The sequence below is a fragment of the Hylobates moloch genome, unplaced genomic scaffold (assembly GCF_009828535.3).
Source record: "Hylobates moloch isolate HMO894 unplaced genomic scaffold, HMol_V3 SCAFFOLD_21, whole genome shotgun sequence".
NCBI classification, from domain to species: Eukaryota; Metazoa; Chordata; class Mammalia; order Primates; family Hylobatidae; genus Hylobates; species Hylobates moloch.
In genome coordinates, this window is record NW_026652296.1 from 30,103,607 (window position 1) to 30,120,670 (window position 17,064).

The 17,064-nt window shown below is 55.8% G+C and overlaps 1 protein-coding gene across 1 annotated transcript; it reads right to left on the reverse strand.

Moving 5' to 3' along the window:
- Positions 1-1,086: 1,086 nt before the first annotated feature.
- Positions 1,087-15,869, reverse strand: SCRT2 (scratch family transcriptional repressor 2). The gene is made up of 2 exons (XM_032142473.3): positions 14,936-15,869; positions 1,087-3,955 (listed from the first exon to the last, which is right to left on the reverse strand). Exons 1-2 carry the CDS (start codon positions 15,066-15,068, stop codon positions 3,165-3,167), a joined length of 924 nt encoding a protein of 307 aa, XP_031998364.1. The 5' UTR covers positions 15,069-15,869; the 3' UTR covers positions 1,087-3,164.
- Between the last annotated feature and the right edge of the window lie 1,195 nt (positions 15,870-17,064).

Consider the following 17,064-nt stretch of genomic DNA (forward strand, 5'->3'; position numbering starts at 1 on the left):
AGGCAGGAGAACTGCTTGAACCCAGAAGGCAGAAGTTGCAGTGAGCTGAGATTGCGTCACTGCACTCCAGCCTGGGTGACAGAGCAAGAATCTGTCTCAAAAAAACAAACAAGAAACCATTGGAGATTTTGCAGAGTTGTGGGGAGGTTCCCACAACTGCTGCTGTTGTTGAAAACAGCTAGCACATTGCTCAGGATGCAGCTGCTTGTCCAGAGGTGTGTGAAGGGAAGGCGGACAGGCACCAGGGAGACAGTCTACAAACTGGGTGCACTGCTTACACAGGAGGAAACTGACAAAGAGGCCCCAGAGGAGGCAGATTCTAGCCTACAGCTTCCCCATCCCATTCCCCGGCATCCATCCCTCAAAGCATGCAGGTTATGCTTCTTGGTAAGTCTGAGTTGAGGGTAGGTGGCAGGGGTTGGTGGTCCCCAGTGAAGTTTTTAGTAAGGTGAGACAGATTTGTATTTTGAAGGATCACTAAGGCAGCTATCGAGGATGACAGATTGGTGTTGCCTTGAACACTTTTGGTGACAGGTAGCTCAGAAGCTCTAGGGGCAAGTCACCGTTTTTGGACAACTTTGCCAGCTGAGCCAAAGTCAACCTTTTTGCCTGCTTCCACTCACTGAATATGTGACCATTTATGTCTGGGCAGAGCAGTAGGGGGTGAACTGGGGAAGATTATAGGGGTTGTAAACTGGCTGTCAACAGACACATGTGGATCACAGTTGTAACTGTTTGGTAGGTGTAGTTAATTTGAATCCTATTTCTCTAAGGTGAGACACACTCTTTCCAGTTAGTCACAGGCTTCACCTTCCCTAATGTCTTAAGGCAACTGCCTTCACTCACGTTATTAATCCGGTTTTTAAACCCTTATTTGAGGAATATTAAGGATTGAGGACGCCTGAGAACTTGTAAATGCCAAGGGACCCTTGGGGCTGTGTGACCCTTGGTGGCAGCTACAGGCTGGTCAGGCTACAGAGAGGAAAATGGAGTGGAAAAATACTATCTCTCAGATGCCCTCCCCTTCTTCTCATTCCCCACTTCATCCCCACCCCTTGCTCCAATCAGAAGGTCTAGAGGCGATGGTGAGTGGCCAAAGTCCCTTTAATATCCCTGAATTGCGTTACAAGTAATACTGCTGGAGGTGGGGAAGGGATGGGGATTTGGGGGTGAGTTGGGATAGGGCGGAGGAGGAGCGCCAAGCGCTCATACAAAATATGGCCAAAAGGCTTAGCATGCATGGAAAATTATTGCTGTCAGAAGTTCCTATTTACAGGGTCAACACCCTCCATAATTGCTTCTGCTACCCCTCTCCCTCCCACCATCCCTGCAGCCTCCCTTCCCGCTGGGCCTGGAGCTGAGCAAAGGCCCATTCACCCCTCTGGAGCCCTAGGGAAGTGCCCTTGCTGCAGGGGTGCCTCCAGTCTCCCCCCACTTTTGTGGCTAAGAGGAGGGGAGAGGAGAATCTGAGAGTCCAGGACTCCTGCCCCCAAGCTGGGTGCAGAGCAATGGGGCAGAGGCGTGTGCTTAAAGCGGAGGGGGCCAGGGCCCGTGCGCGTGGAGGTGTGTGCTTCGGTCCTCGCCCGGGCATGCAAAAGCGCAGCGGAGGAGGTAGTGGCGGCCAACGGGCGGGTGGCTGGCAGCCCGGCCCCTCAGTCCGGGAGAGTTGCATAGACATGGCCGGGAGAGAGCGCCCCTCCCGGGGAGCAGGCCAGAGGCCCCAGCGGGTCCGGGGCTCAGTCGGTCCCTGGAACCTGGGGTCCCTCGGGAAGAGGAATAAACAGGAAACAAATCGAGGAGGCTCCTCTCTCCGGGCCGCCTGGAGTGGCAGGGGAAGGTTCAGGAAGGTGGGGACCTGCCCCACGCCTGGACCTCCTGATGCTCCCTCACCCCCCCAGTTAAGGGTCAGCAAGCTGCCCCCCCATTCTCGAGTCCCCTTCCTTAGCAGGCTCTGAAGAGGGTGGGTTTCTCCCGAGATGCGAGGGTGTGTGTGGTGGGGGCAGCCCTCTGTGGCCTGTGCTGTACCTCTCCTTGCCTGGCTTCCTGACCTCCCAGTCCAGCTGGGGAAGCCAGACTGTCCCTGGGTGAGGCCAAGAGATTAAATAGAATAATAAATAGATAAATAAATAAATACACAAATAAATAACTGGAAGGACCCAGTCGGATGGGGGAAGGGCATTGGCGAGGTGCTCCAGACCTCCCCCCAACAAGTAAGGAAGGGGATCTGTGGCCCTGGGGATGGGGGAAAGTGCTCAGAGAATCTGGGGGTAGGGCAGCTCCAGACTGTGGAAGCCCAGGTTGTGCCGGGGTGAGAGAGGGGTTACATTAGGAGGCAGGGCCCTGAAGTGCCCCTCAAGCCCCCTCCAGATTAGGTAGACTCAGAGGGGTGAGAGCTGCTAGAGAGGTGAGGGGAGCTGGAGCTGGGGCTAGGAGTGGGTGATGAGATCTCCATGGACTGAAGAGAGTAGGAAATGTGTGTGGGAGTGGTGTGTGTGTGTGTGTGTGTGTGTGTGTGTGTGAATGACCGGACCTAAGGCCTGAGCATGGATGGGATCAGGGACAGATTGGAGACTTCAAGAAGGGTGAAGATTAGATCCCCAGATGGACACACTCTGGGAGATTCAGCAGAGGCCAGAAGGATGGTCTGGGGTTGGATTGTGGTCTCAGGGCGGCACGGCCTGCGACCAGGTATGGATGGGGAAATTGAGGAGGGTATGGGCGTCAAGGGTATAGGTTTGAGGCTTTCATTGGGGGCTCCAATAGAGGAATGGTCAGAGAGATTCAGCTGAGAAGCGAGAGAAAAGATCTAAAAGTTAGAAGAGCAGCGCGGGGTCTGGGAGGGAGAAATTTCCGGCTCTGGGGCGCGGGAGAGGTGCGGACCTGGTGCCTGAGTTGGGAGCCTTGAAGGCGCGGACAGGGGGTCAAGGTCCGAGGGATGGCCGGAAAGGATGAAGTGGGTCGGGGGACGCTTGGGAAGACGGTGCTGGAAGTGAGTCGTGGGTTTGGGGGCTGGAGAGAAAAGTTCCGGGCTGGGCCGGGGGTCCCCACGAGAGGGTCATGGGCAGGGAAACGCAGCCGGGGGTGGGCGAGGGCGCTGCGGGCGCAGGTAGGGGGCCCGGGGCGCTTGGACAGCGAGTTCCGGGCGCGCGGGCGAGGCGGAAGGCTCAGCTGGCCGGGCCGGCGGGGGTCGGCGGGGGTGGCTCGGCCCCCTTGACGCAGGCTGCCTCGCAGTGCTTGTGGAGGTAGGACTTGAGCGCGAAGCTCTTGTCGCACTGGCGGCAGCGGTAATGCTTGAAGGCCGAGTGCGTCTGCATGTGCGCGCGCAGGTTGGAGCGGTCGGCGAAGGCCTTGCCGCAGTGCGCGCAGCCGAACGGCTTCTCGCCGGTGTGCGAGCGCATGTGGCCCTGCAGCAGCCAGGGCCGCGAGAAGGCCTTGCCGCACACGCCGCACTTGTGGCGCAGGTTGTGCGTGAGCACGTGCATGGCGAGCGCGGGCATGGACACGTAGGCCTTGCCGCACGTCGGGCACTTGCGCGCCAGCTGGCTGTCCAGGCTGCGGTGCGTCTGCTTGTGGCGGCTCAGGTTCGACGACGTGGCGTAGGTCTTGCCGCACTCGGCGCACGCGTGCCGGTGCCCGCCGCCCGCCTGCGCCCCTGCGCGCCCCGCGCGTCCCCCGGCACTCCCCGCGTCTCCCGAGCCCCCCGCGTCCCCGCCGCCCCCGCCCCGCCGCCGCCGCGAGCGCCCGTCCGAGATGAAGAAGGCGTCCATGGAGTAGCTGTCGGTCACGGCCGCCTCCCCTCGAAAGTAGCGCGCCGACAGGCTCGACTGCGGGCTCTCAGGGTCGCTGTACTCCTCCGGCGCCGCCGGCGGGTACGCGGGCTCGGCCGGGGCCAGCTCCAGGCCCGGCTTCTGGTCCGCATCGTAGCTGCTCGGGGGCAGGCAGTGCGGGGCGTACCCTGGCGGGGGCGAGAAGTGGACGGGCGGTGAGAAGAGGCGCCGAAGAGGGTTTCCTGCTTTAAGCAGGTCGCCCTTTGCGCCCTCCAGCTTGACGCCCCTGTGGCAGCTCCGACAGCGCTGGTGTCCGACCTGCACCTCAGCTCTTCATGTCAGGCAGCCTGGGTTCAATTCCTTCCTCCATCGACTGCAGTGCAAATAGCCGCCACCCCATCCCACGGAGCATGGGGCCAGCACGGTTGTACAGAGCGTACCTTCACTATCAAGTGCTCACAACCACGGAGTGATGGTCTTATTATAATACCCACTCTACAGGTAGAGAAACTGAGGCACAGAGAGATGCAGCAGTTTGACCTTACGGTCAGTAAGTGATGGAGCCCTTGCCAGTGTGAGTGACCCTGAAGTCCATGCTGTCTCTATTCCAACAACATTCTGCCATTGCAGTCCTGTAACTTCTCTGGATCTCAATTTTCTCATCTGCAAAATGGAACTTGTGATTGGACACCTTCCAGGGTCGTTGGAAGGACTGAGTAAAGTGACGATAATAAAAGTGTATTAAGCTCTTACTGTTTGCCAGACTGCCTCGGTGCTTTACACATGTTAACTCTAATCGTCACAGACCCAAGGAAGTCGGCACTATTGTAATCCCCATTTTATGTGTAAGGAAATCAACAAGGGGGGGGAGCATACAGTAATTGCTATATAAATGTTAGCTATTATAATTATGCTTTTTACTTGCTTGGAGATAGTCTCCTCCCCCACCACACTGTGAGCTCCCCAGGGTTGGATCTGTGTGCACAGCACATGCCTGGCTCAAAGTAGGTGTGCGATGAATAGATGTGGCACGAAGGAATCACAATCCAGTTAGACCCACCTGCCAGGGTTGCTGGAGCATTTAAGAGGGGTCAAGTGTGTGGCATGTAATAGGTGCTACAGAAAGGGGACTTACTCGCACCTGCTCCCAAGCCTGCTCCTCTAGAAGTCCTCGGGAGTCCCCAGTGAGAATTCCCCTCCTCCTCCTCCTCCCACTTAGCTGGAGTTGGACCAGGAATCCTGTCTGCCAAGGGTTTGAGTGATTGGTGGGTGGGCAGGCTGGGGTCTCCCAGGGGATTCCATAGGGGGTTCTCATGGGCAGGGGCCATTCTGATTTGCCTCTGCCTCCCATGGCCTAGGCGGGTCCTAGCACCTTCCCTGGGACCCTGGGGGCTGGGCTCCCTGGAGAGTTTCTGGCAGACAAACTTCATCCTGGCACTTGATGGGCAAGTGATTCCATTGTTCTGTGATTCCACAGAACAATGAAGGTTAGGTCCCTTTTGGAGGTTTCCCAGCTGAGGAGTGGGATTTGACCTGGTGACCCCTGAGACCTGTAACCACTCCTCCTTCCCTCCTCCCCGTAGCCCCCTTCACTGAAGTGAGCAGGTGGAAGAGGGTTTTGTAAGGGGAAACAGGATTCAAGATGTTCAGACTTTTAGCTGGGTACTCTGGTCAGCTTTCATTCCCCACACAGCCTGGCTGATTCAGCCTCCAGGCCTTTGCCTCTCATCTGGTGTTTGGGATGGACACAGGGTGAAGTATGTGTGCCCCTGAAGGCAAGGGTGTGCCCTTATTTTTACCTCTGTCCCTTCAGGAGCCAGCACAGGGCCCTCTGCATACAGAAGTGATTGTGGATTATGGAAGTGGATGACTCAGTAGGGAGAGGCTCTGTGGTCGGATGTAAAGGGGGATAGTGATAGTGGCAATTTTTTAATCTGGGGAGAGGAGATGCCCAGCCTCTCCGCACCCTGTCTCCCGTCCCATCTGCCTCTGGTCTGGAGGTCCCCCTGCTTCCCACTCCAGGAACCAGGCCTGGTACTCAAGTCCCGGAACGTTCAGGAGTGTTGTTTCGGACTGAGTTAAATACCTGTCAGGCGCTCCCAGACCGCCCTCCTTCTCCTTCTGTATTTTCTCATGTTGTAATTCCTGGTGATGATAATAATAGCTAATATTCATGGAGCACTTACTGTGTGCACCAGGCTGTATGCTAAGTGCTTTGCTCCCATCATCTCACTGAATCATCACAAAACTATTCTCATCAGATAAGGAAACTGAGGGACAGTGTGGTGATGGCACTTGCTCCAGGGATGGAGCAAGGATTGGAATCCACTGCCCCCTTGGTTTCCCACATACTGGGAGGTCCTCCAGGAAGGGGCTGTGGCTGAGCTGTTCACCTCCCATTCCCAGGGCCCTAGCTAGTGGGCACTTAATAAGTATTTGTGGAATGAGTGATGATAATTTGTGAGGCCAGCCTCACTCCCCAGCCTAGCAGGACCCGGTATAGACAGTCCTGTTCAGCTGGTCTCAGGGCAGGTCTGCATCTCATGTGGCTGGGGCCATGGAAGGGAAAGGGTGATTTGATTCTCCAACACAGATTCCAGCTGAGTGCTTTTGGGCAGGTTGTGCTTCGGGTCCTTTTTTTTTTTTTTTAATGGGATTTATTTGGAGGGGTGACTGATCATGTAACCAGTGCCTTGCATGTTCTGTTATTAAAGGATGACATATTGGATAAGAGTACAACTTTGGTGCCAGACGGCCTGGATTGTTTTGGCTCTACCATTCCCAGTGGTGTGACCTTGGCCAAACGATTTGGCCTCTATGTGACTCTACCGTCTCAGTAAGGGGTCTGCCAGTAAACAGTATATAAACAAATAATAACCAACACTCTCAGAGCACTCCTGTGTCAGGCACTCTTACAAGGGCTTTCCACACATGAATGCATTCTACCCTCATGACGCACAAGGTGGTACCATTTTACAAAAGAGGAAACCAAGGCACAAGGAAGCTAAGTAACAAGCCTAAGATTGTGCAGCTAATAAGTTAGAGCCAGGATTCCAGCTCAGTGGCTGGCACATTTTAAATCCACCACGCATGTTGGCTGTTATTATGAACAACAATAACAACCTCCCCAGATGGGTTTCTGTGCTGCAGCTTTCTTGGCGTCTGCCCCAACATATCTTGCTGCTCCTCTCTGGGCCTCTGTTTCCTCACCCAGGATGTGTAATTTCTATTTCACGTTCTGATGGGAAAATTTCTGGTGCATAGTAGGAGCTCAATCAGTGAACCAGAGCGGTCTCAATGAGGTGCTCTGCCCATGGCGCCCTCTGCTGGTGGCCCTCAGCACTGTTGACTTCACTCCTGTTGCAAGGGGCTCTTTATAAAGCAACAGGGGCGCCTTTAACATAGGCTGCTCATTTGCCTAGGGAGGGATGCAGAATTGTCTTCAAGATAGGAACTGTGAGCCCAGACCAGACACCCAGTCAGTGGATTTTGGCATGGGTTGAGAGCATCCTATGAGAGTTTGTGTGGTCATGTTAGGAGGAAGTGGCTCTAACTTGCTTTGTGACTGTGGCCAGGTTGCTTAACCTTTCTGGGCAGAATCTATACATGAGAAAGATTGACTGGAATGGTCTAAAGACCCTTTCTGCATCATGGCTGAATCAGTCCCTCCATGATGCTCTTTGTCCCCTCCACTCCCCGCTCCTCCAATTCCACCCCCTTTTCCTCAGATTCACAGACCTCTCCCTAGGCAACCTTGGGCAAGTCGCTTAACATCTTTCTGCCACACCTGTATAAGGGAGTTCATAATAAGGTTGAATAAATGAATGCATGTAAAGTGCTTAGTACAATGTCTGACACATAATAGCTGCCCTCTCAAGCTGTTATTATTACTGTTGTTGGTAGTATTCCTGCATTTCCTGGTGATATATCCTTCTAATCTGCCAGAGAGTAGGAGATACACATGGGTGTCTTAGGCTGCTGTGTGACCTTGAGCAAACCACCTCACCTCTCTGAGCCTCAACCCTGGAGACTCCTTTAGGACACTAAAAGCCATACTTTAACCTAATGCATGGAACCCAGACAGGTACCTTCCTCTGCCCTAAGGGTGACTATAGAAGGCTGAGATACCTATCCTGCAACTGACAGGGCGAGACAGGACTCTTGTTTGGGTTCCCACTGAGATAGGGATGAGCTGGGATTCAGAGAAAAGAGAATCTCAGATGAGATCTCTCATCCTGGCCCTTGAATTCAGACCCTAGCCGTGTGACCCTGGGTCAGTCGCGTAACTTATCTGGGCTGAAATCCTCCATTTGAGGAATGCGGACCAGAGCAACCCCTGTCATGCAGGGATATGGGGAGGGCCCAGAAATACTTTGGAGATGTGCACATGTCACCTGGAAATGACTTTGGTTTTCCCTGCCCAAGAGTCTTGATATTTTAGACTGAAGGTCCAGAATCTGTCTTTTTAAAAATCGGTACTCAAAGGAGTGGTGAAAGGGAAATTTATGAGAACTAAGGTGCTGGGCCCTCTGCAGACACTGTCTCATTTAGCTGCCTGACCCCCTGGGGGGATGGAGGGGGATCTGTAACAAATACTACTACTGCTACTGCTGGTGCTTCCAACTAGCACCAGCCTCCCTGTGAGCCAGACATTGCCCTGTGCCCAGAGGCCCAGAGAGGGGAGAGGCTTTACCCAAGGTCACTGAAGGGAGGCGGCAGGTTTGAAACCCTCCAAGGCCTGTGTTTTTTCCAAAACACCAGAGAGGGCATGGAGACTTGCTGGGGAAGAGATCTTCAATTGGTGGGGGAAGGGGTGGTGGGTTTCCTCAAACACTCCCATCTAGTTAGCCTGTGGTGGGGTGGGTGGGGGCATGGGGTGTTGGGGGCATGGAAAAGCTGTTGTGGAAAATGCTTCAGCCTCTAGTAAATATTTGTAAATCATACTTAATAACAGTAATGCCTATCACTTACTGAGCACTTACTTGGTGCAAGGCACCCTGCTAAATGCTTTGTGCACGTTAGCTCATGTCTAAGGTCACTTGCCTCCATGCCCTTGTTCTGCAGAAGCTGAAGCCCAGACAAAGGCCTTGACCCACCTCAGGTCATAAAACAAGTTCTCATCAGAGCTGGGTTGGCCTCCTTTTCTTTCTTTTTTTCAGTCCAGGACTCCTTTCCCCAGTCTCTCCCAGACTCCCAAGGTGCCAAACTTTCTCCAGGGAGCTCCTAGCCTCAGCCTCACCTCTCTGTCCTAAAATGGGCAGAAAAAGACAGGGGCCTGGTGGTGGGCCAGCTTCCCAGGCGGCCCACTTTCCTGAGGAGGGCTGGGCCCTGCTGGGTGGTGGGGGCTGGAGGGGCTGCTGTATGGGTATATTTAGAGCTGCTTCTTGCTGTGCCAGGGCCTCGGGCCTCGAGAATCAGCTCCAGCCAGCTGAGCAGAAAGCCAGGTCTGTCAGCAGCAAAGCGGGATAAAAATAGTTTCTCCTGTCTGCTCACAGAGCTGGGCAAAGGGGCTGGGTACCTCCCCCTCCCCTTATTATAGCATCTTTGTTAGCGGTTCCCTGGGCACTGGACCAGAAATGACACCCACCTCCTCCAAAGGCCTGGCAGCTGGTACATCTGCCCACGGGGAGGAGGTCCCTGAGCCCAAATGAGCAGGGGACAGAGTGAGGTCTGGCCCAACATGACCAACGCTGCACGGCTTGGGGCTGATGCCCACTGACCCAGGCCCAAGGAACTTCGAGAGAATTTCAAGGCTCTTCCCCACCACCCCCACCTCTTGGAATTCCCCGTATTCTGGTCTTTCCTGACTGTGACCCAATTCCTGTGGCCTACAGGGAGGTCCAGAGCTCTGCAGGAATCAATAGGAAAGATTTTTCAGGGGAGTATGGAGATGAGAGTGAGTGGCTCAGGGTCTTCAGTTGCCCAGCCTGGTTCGTGGAGTTGCCTCCCGCTCCCTCAGGGGCATCTCCAGTGGGCCCTTTCTGGGCCTCCTTCTGGAGGCAGGGTATGTTGCGCAGTGCTCCACCTCTTCTCCTGGCCTCCTGCTTTCTGCTCTGCCCCCTCTCTCTCTAGAAGGGTGCACTCAGAGGGCCCATTCCAAACCCCTCCGTATCCAAAGGCTGGCCTGGCAGTAGACTCTTCACTTCACAGGAGTCCACAGCTGGGAAAGAGACCAAGAGGCCCGAGGGACCCCATCTCTCTCAGGCAGAGGGCCTCCAGGCTGTGGGGGCCCCTAAAACCTGTGGATGTGGCACCCACTAGGGAGGTGTGACAGGGTGCACCATTTATGCTCTTGTGACTTTGGGCAAGTCATGGCCTCTCTGTGACCTCAGTTTTGCCTCTGTGGGTTGGAGTGAATCCTCCCCTGCCCCCCGCCCCCACCACCCTTTGCCCACTGTGGATGTGTGTGGCCAGAGAGTGCCTTTGGGATGTCTAGATTGCTATACTGACATAAGGGACTTGGTGTACTCTCCGGCCTTCCTTCAGCAATCAAAGACTGAGACTATCTAAAGTGTGGAAGCTCAGCTCAGGACCCTCACGTCCCTCTCGTAACCCCAGGCTTTAGAGGAAATCAGGGGTTCCCAGATTCCATATCTCACATGGGCCTCATCATTCCACACTTCCGCTGAGCCCTGTTAATTCACAGGAAAATTAGATTTCTGGGTCCCTAGAAGGTCAAAGCTGAAAGAGATCATATTCAACTGTTTGATATTATGAAAGGAAAACGGAGGCTGGGAGGAGAGGGGAGATTAGGCCAAGGCCACACGGAAGGCTAATGGTGAGTCTAAGACTTGAACTCAGCCCAGCCTTGAGAGTGGATCTGGACAATGACCTTGGACTGGAAACTGGGCCTGAATCTTGATTCTGGACCCAGCACTTTGCCCTGGACCTGTTCATAGATCTTGAAATTTGAAATTGGACATGGATTTGTCCCAGATAGCAGACCTGGACCTATAACCTCAGACACTGACCTTGGACCTAGTCCTTGGGCCTGGTTCTATACCTGAAGTTTGACGTAGGCATTGGACTTGGACCTCAGATCTGTACTTGGATGTCGGACTGAATGTTGGACCTTGACCTAGACTTTGAACCTGGGCCACTGACATGTCTTTAACCTGGACCTTGGACCTGGACCAAGGCCAAGTTACCCGGGAAAGGGGTGGTTAGAGAAGACTCAGATGGGCCTGCTGTGTGTCCATGGGCACCTCCCCAGCCTTCTCTGTGCTCGCTCTTCCAAAAGACTGGGGAAGCCCTTTTGCATCGCTGCTCCCCAGAGGAACTTTCTGAGGTGTGGAATGGATGTGTGGCAGCTGGGGACATTGGGCCGGGCTCCCGGGCTTGGCCTGGAGCGACTACCTGGCGCCATCAGAGAGAGTGAGAGGAAGCGGGCGCTGGTTTAATGTGGTCAACTAGATAAGCCCATGGGTAGAAGTAGGAGAGTTTCCTCAGCTTGCTGGGGGAGGCTTAATGTAGCTGCAGAGGGCAGACAACTGCGTTATTGGATTGGCATTGATCCCTCATCTGCCTGGGTTGGATGCACTCCGAGAGGGCATGAGGGCAGGACAGGGCGGGGATGCAGAGGAAGGGGGGCCTGGCTCCAAGTTGGGGTTCAGAGTTAAGGTGGAGGGGAGGCAGACACTCCAGAAGATATTCTTGGCAGGGGCCCACAGAGACCACTGACATGCATATGGGTGGGCCACCTTCTTTGGGGTGGCTGAGAGTCCCAGCATCATTCAGATGGGGGCCCCGGTCTATGGGGAGGGCCTGGTGGAGTTGGAGGGTGAGGCTAGCAGAGGGTTAGGATGATGTGAGTTGGCGTCTCCCAGAAAGACTGAGTCTGTGCTCAGAATCACCCAGGGGAGAAGAGGGGAAGTGAAGGCAGTGGAGGAGCAAGAGAGGCATCTTACTTGAGGGGACAGTGAAATTAGATCTATTCCCACTTATCAGGGAGCTCTGCAGAGACACCTGGTGCTTTCCCCATTTGGGAGGCTCCCCTTCCCTATTTAGGGGTTCTGTGGGCTTGGGGGGACCCTGGAGCACAGACACACTTGCCGCACCCTCTGCTCTGCCTGGCGGTAGAGGCTGAAAGGGAGTAGGAAGGCAAAGAAGAGCATTGCTCGTGTGTGTGTGTGTGTGTGTGTGTGTGTGTGTGTGTGTGTGTGTGGAGGAGGAGGAGGAGTCCTCCAGGAATTCTCCAGCATTCTCAGGCATTCCCAGAGCTGGGGTACACCTCTTTAATTTGGGGTTCTGCATCTTTATCAGCTAGGAGCTTGTGGTTTCTCTGACCTCCACATTCGCAGGCTCCCCCAACCCCTGCTCCCCCCACCCAGGTTTCCCTCCTGCCAGCCTCATCCTGACCCTGCAGCCCGAGCTGCAGGAATGGCTTGTAAGAAGATCTTTCTAATAACTGGAACTATCTCCAGCCCCAGGCCTCCCCCTCCCTCCCTCCCTCCCTCCCTCCCTCCCTCCTTCCCTCCCTCCCTCCCTCCCTTGCTTTTCCTCCCTCCCTCTCCTCATCTCCCCCCCTCCTCTCTTTCTCCTTGTTTACCCAGCACACTTACACACGCTGAGGGAGAAAAACGTGGGCTCAGCAATTTTTCACACTCCCTCAAATGCTCAGCAAGGTTATTTCCGGCAGAGCGGAGACAACGGGCCACCAGGAGCCGGCGGGCTCTCAGCAGACCCCCAGCCCCTCCACCCGCCTGGGGAATAAGGGATCCCTCACTGCCCAGTCTGGCCACACCCCAGGGAGGGAAGAGGCCCCTGAAAACAGAACAAGGCAGACTTTGTATTTCCCAGTCATACCTAGGCTTCGTCTCTGGCACTGACCGTCCACTGCAGACCCTGCCAAGGTGGCCAGGCCAGGATGCCTGTCCTCACCATGGGGTAGCCTACAGAGACCAAAGCCAAGAAAAGTGCCTGATCCCAGAAATGCCGCTACCCTCAGCCAGGTGGCGTATGTTCAGTGGAGCCCTAAGGAAACCCTGACAATGGCCTCCCAGCATCCTGTTAGACCCATGTGCAGGCATCTCCAGTGCCTCACATTCCATACTTGACCTTCACAGAAGCTGAGCTTGTCAAAGTTGGAAGGATGCTTAGTTTATGCCATCAAAACTCTTTCACTGCTGGGGAGGCTGAGGACCAGAGAAGGGAAGGCGCTTGCCCAAGGTCACACAGCAAGTGAGAGATCTAGAGCCCAGGCCTCCAAGTTTCAGGCCAGGTTTCTGGCTCTCAGCACAGCCTCAGGATTCCTGAGAGGTGAGGGAGTTGGTCTGGAGCCCCATGGGGAAAGGGACAAAGACAGAGGTGGTTCTAGGGTGTTAAACCTGGTGGAACCTCTGCAGAGACACCCTGCTGGTGGCTCTGCACCCGCCCTGCTTCCCACTATTCACTCAGGGGCTCCTTTCAAAGCTTTTTTTGGACTGAATTCAAGGCAAGGCATTCTCTTGCCTCCCTCCTGAGGAACAGCCTGCAGTTTTGGCTGTGCATGGGAAATTCTCTGGGCTTCTCTGGGTTTCCTCAGCTGGCCTGGGGACAGGACCAACGGGGCTTCAGGGGGTGGAATCCCAGAGCTTTGTGTCAGTGTCAGTCCCTTAAGAGATCCATATCCCAAGCTTGCAGACATTTCAGTTTCTACCAGCTTTGAGCACACACTCCCCAGCTTTGGCATGGCCCCAGGTCCACCCTCTGTCCTGCCAGCCCTCAGCCCTGCTCAGCCATGTCCCTGGGCTTCTGTCCTCCACCTCAAGAGGCCCTGCGATCAAGAAAAGAGGACAGTAGAATAAGGGACATGTGGGCAGAGGAGAAGGGGTTTCTGTTAAGGATCTGGGGGATGCCAGGGGATGAGGAGCTGTAGCTGTATCCCTGATCACTCTGTAACTTCTTTGACCTTGATGAGGTCACAAAGCCCTTTGCCCAGCACTCTCTCTCTCTCTACCTGGTGTGGCAGAGTGATGGAATGTGGGTGAAGTGCTTGGAAATCCCAGAGGTGGAAGCCCCCATCCGCCCAGGCTCCTGTCTTTGCCATCTCAGTTCCCCCCCATCCTCAGTCCTTTCTTTTCTCCTCTCTCAATCTCTCTCTTTCTCTCTCTCTCTCCCCACCCCTATCTCTCTCTCTTTCTGTCACACACACACACACACCCCAAAGCTGCCACATGTGATGTCAGATCTCTCACTACCAAAGGGACACCTCCTCTTCAGACACCTGCCCTGGTGGGGGCCATCAGGGGAGAACCCCTTTGTGATCCCCTTGGTGGAGGATGGGATCCACAGAAGCAGTCTCCACTTTCCCCTGCCTTCCAGAGATCACCCCCTTCTGCACCTGAATGACCTCTCTTGTCCCTCAAACCCTTGTCCCTGCAGGAACTTGTTCTGAGAAGAGATGGAGTGTGAGAGTGTGCGCGTGTGTGTGTGTGTGTGTGTGTGTGTGTGTGTGTATGTAGTGAGGAAGGGGCTTATGAGGAGCAGCAGGGTTGGTTCTGGAGGGGGTTGAGAAGCTGGGGATGGGGAAGGAGTGCAATCCAGGGGACCAGGAGCCACTTTGGGGGAACCCCTCCCAGAAATTCCCTCTTTCTTGCAGTCCCCAGGACAGGCCCAGCCTTTGGCAGGCGTGTGGCTGAGGGTAACAAAAGAGTTATTGAGAGAGGGGGTCTGAGAGCACTTGTGTGATATCGGCAGGGGAGCAGGTTTGAAGGGTGGGAGGACGCCCCCAGCCACCCCCAGGGAACCAACCCTGTCTCTCCAGGGACTGAACATCCAGGGGTCTTTACCTTCCCCCTTCCCAGGCAGCCAGCTTCTCTTCCTCAACTGGGGAGAGGGAACCCTCAAACTGCCTTGTGCCTTAGTCCCCAGCACTGGCCTTTCACTAACAGCCCTCTCTCTGTGTTCTCTCGCCACCCCCTCACTCTAGCCCTATTTGAGGGCCACAACTTTCAAAGTCCCAGCTGGCGCGTGGCTCCGGGATGGGCCGACCCCGCGACTTTCCCTTTGTACGACCTAGCCCCTGCCCCGCCCGCACGGCCCTTGGAAAGCCCGGGAGGAGCCCACGGCCAGAGAGATCTCCTCCCGGGCTTTCCTGTCGCACGCGCCCCTCCTCGTGGCCCAAGTTGGGGAGGGCCCCAGCTCCCCTCGCCTCTTCTCCCAACACCCCCCCGCCGGGTCCCACTCACCGTTGTCCCCGGGAGGCCCCCGGGCGCCAGGCAGCACGTAGGCTGTCTCCAAGGGGTGGTAGGTGGGGACCGGCACCCCGCTGCACTGGAAGCCGTCCGCTTTGATCTTCTTTACCAGGAAGGAGCGCGGCATGGTGCGACTGGCGAGGGGCTCGGCGGGGGCACTTGCGTGGGGCCCCGGTGGGGGGAGGCGGCCAGCCGGGCGCGATTGGCTGTCCGCGCGGGTTTTCAGCACTGGACAGCTCCCAGTGGGCTGGAGTGCGGGAGGCCGCTCGGAGCCGGCACCGGTGGCGGCGGCCCCGGCTCGGGCTCGGGCTCGGGCTCCCGCTCGGGCTTGGCGGCGGCGGCGGCGGCGCGCAGACAGGGGATCGCAGGAGCTGTGCTCAGCACTCCGGCTGCCGGCTTTATATGGGACGCAGGCTGGAGGAGATCAGGTGGTCCCTTAGCAATGGAACTGTTCAGCGCTCTAATCCATCAAATGTCCCCCAGGACAATCGCTCCGCACACGTTCCCCTGAACCGGCGGCGGTGGGGGCAGGCCAGGCGCAGGGAGCAGCGAGCAGGCAGGAGGGGAGAAAGTGAGGGCGAGAAAGGCGCAGAGACAGAGAGAGACGGAGAAAGAGGAGTGAGGGGGGCGGGGAGAAGAAGAGAGACTCGGAGAAAGACAGAAAGAGACATACAGGGAAAGAGAGACGCACACGCTGAAAGAGGTAGAAATAGAAGCAGAGAGACCAAGATAAGGACAAAAAGACACGAGAGAAACACAGAGAGAAGAAAGCCAGAGATGGAGAGAAGTAGCAACACACACACACCCACAGGAGGAAAAGAGAAATCCAGGTACACAAAAAGGAAGCCCCCCCCCCCCCCCCCCAGGGATGCAAAGAAAGGGAAAGAAAAGTGCAAAAGAGAGGGAGAAGCCGAGGGGAACGGAGGGAGCGGTCCTGAGCAGGCGGGGTTCAGGCACATGGGGCCACAGGGAAGGGGATGCAAAGAAAAGAGTGCGCACTGGCCAGCAGCCACCCTCCCGCCTCCAGTCCTCTCCCTCTCCCCCAGTTCTGAAGTGGCCAGGGTGGACACTCAGCTTTAACTAGAGTAAGTCTCCCCTCCCCCCTGCTCGGGCTCCTACTGGAGCCCCCTATTGGGTTTGGGGTTCAACTTTCTTCTTCCAGAACTGGTGGGGGGAGCAAGTCCCCCAAGCCGATGCCTGGCCTTGCTCAGTTGGTCCTGTTCCGGTGCCTAGCTCAGGCGGGCGCTGCAAGAGGAAGTGAAAATCGTCCAGTAATTAATTTTCCTGCTGCCGGGGGGTGGTGGTTTTGACACATCCGAGGCTGTGTCTTTCCCTGAAGCGGGGAGCAGACAATAGAGACACGTGGACTGGGAAGGGAGAGGGGGGAAGGGAGGGGGAGCGGGGCTCCTGCTGGAACTCTTTGCAGGTCAGCTCCTTTGTCTCTAAAAGGATCTGAGCAGACCCCCCACCCCCAGTCCGACCCAAACCTGGGGGAGCCCCCATATCTTGGCAGGACCAAGGAGCAGGAGAGCTCAGCCCCCTGCCCAGAGGCTGCTGGGCAAAGCCCCACGGTGGCGGACCTGCTTCAGCAAGTGTGGGATGGCCAGTGCACAAAAGTCCCAGAATCAGACTCTAGGAATTCCAGACTCTCACTGTCAATGGAATTCTGTTTATGAGATGCAAGGCTGGTGGAGTGGGCATGTCCTTCTGGGACTGGGTCATCCAATACCAGTTTGCAGGCTAAGACCTAGAGAGGGCTTGGAGGTGCTTGAGGTCATGCAGTGAGTCAGCAGCAATTGCCAGAGACCTCAGTGGCCTCCGGGCACCACTGAATCAGGGCCTATCATGGTCCTTGAGGTGTAGCTCAGAAATCTCAGAATAAAACTGGGGCCCCTCATGGTGGCTCAAGCCTGTAATCCCAGCATTTTGGGAGGCTGAGGCAGGAGGATCACTTGAGGCCAGGAGTTTGAGACCAGCCTGGGCAACATAGTGAGACCTTGTCTCTACAAATAGTTAAAAAAAAAAAAAAATTAGCCAGATGTGGTGGTGCACACATGTGGCCTTAGCTACTTGGGAGGATGTGGTGGGAGGATCGCTTGGGCCTGGGAGTTCGAGGCTGCAGT

Bases quoted from the DNA above. Each gene is read 5' to 3' on its own strand.
- SCRT2 (XM_032142473.3), bottom strand. From the start codon at position 15,068: ATGCCGCGCTCCTTCCTGGTAAAGAAGATCAAAGCGGACGGCTTCCAG. The intron at 3,956-14,935 runs GTGAGTGGGACC...CGCCCCCGCCAG, and splicing joins GGGGCCTCCCGGGGACAACG to GGTACGCCCCGCACTGCCTG.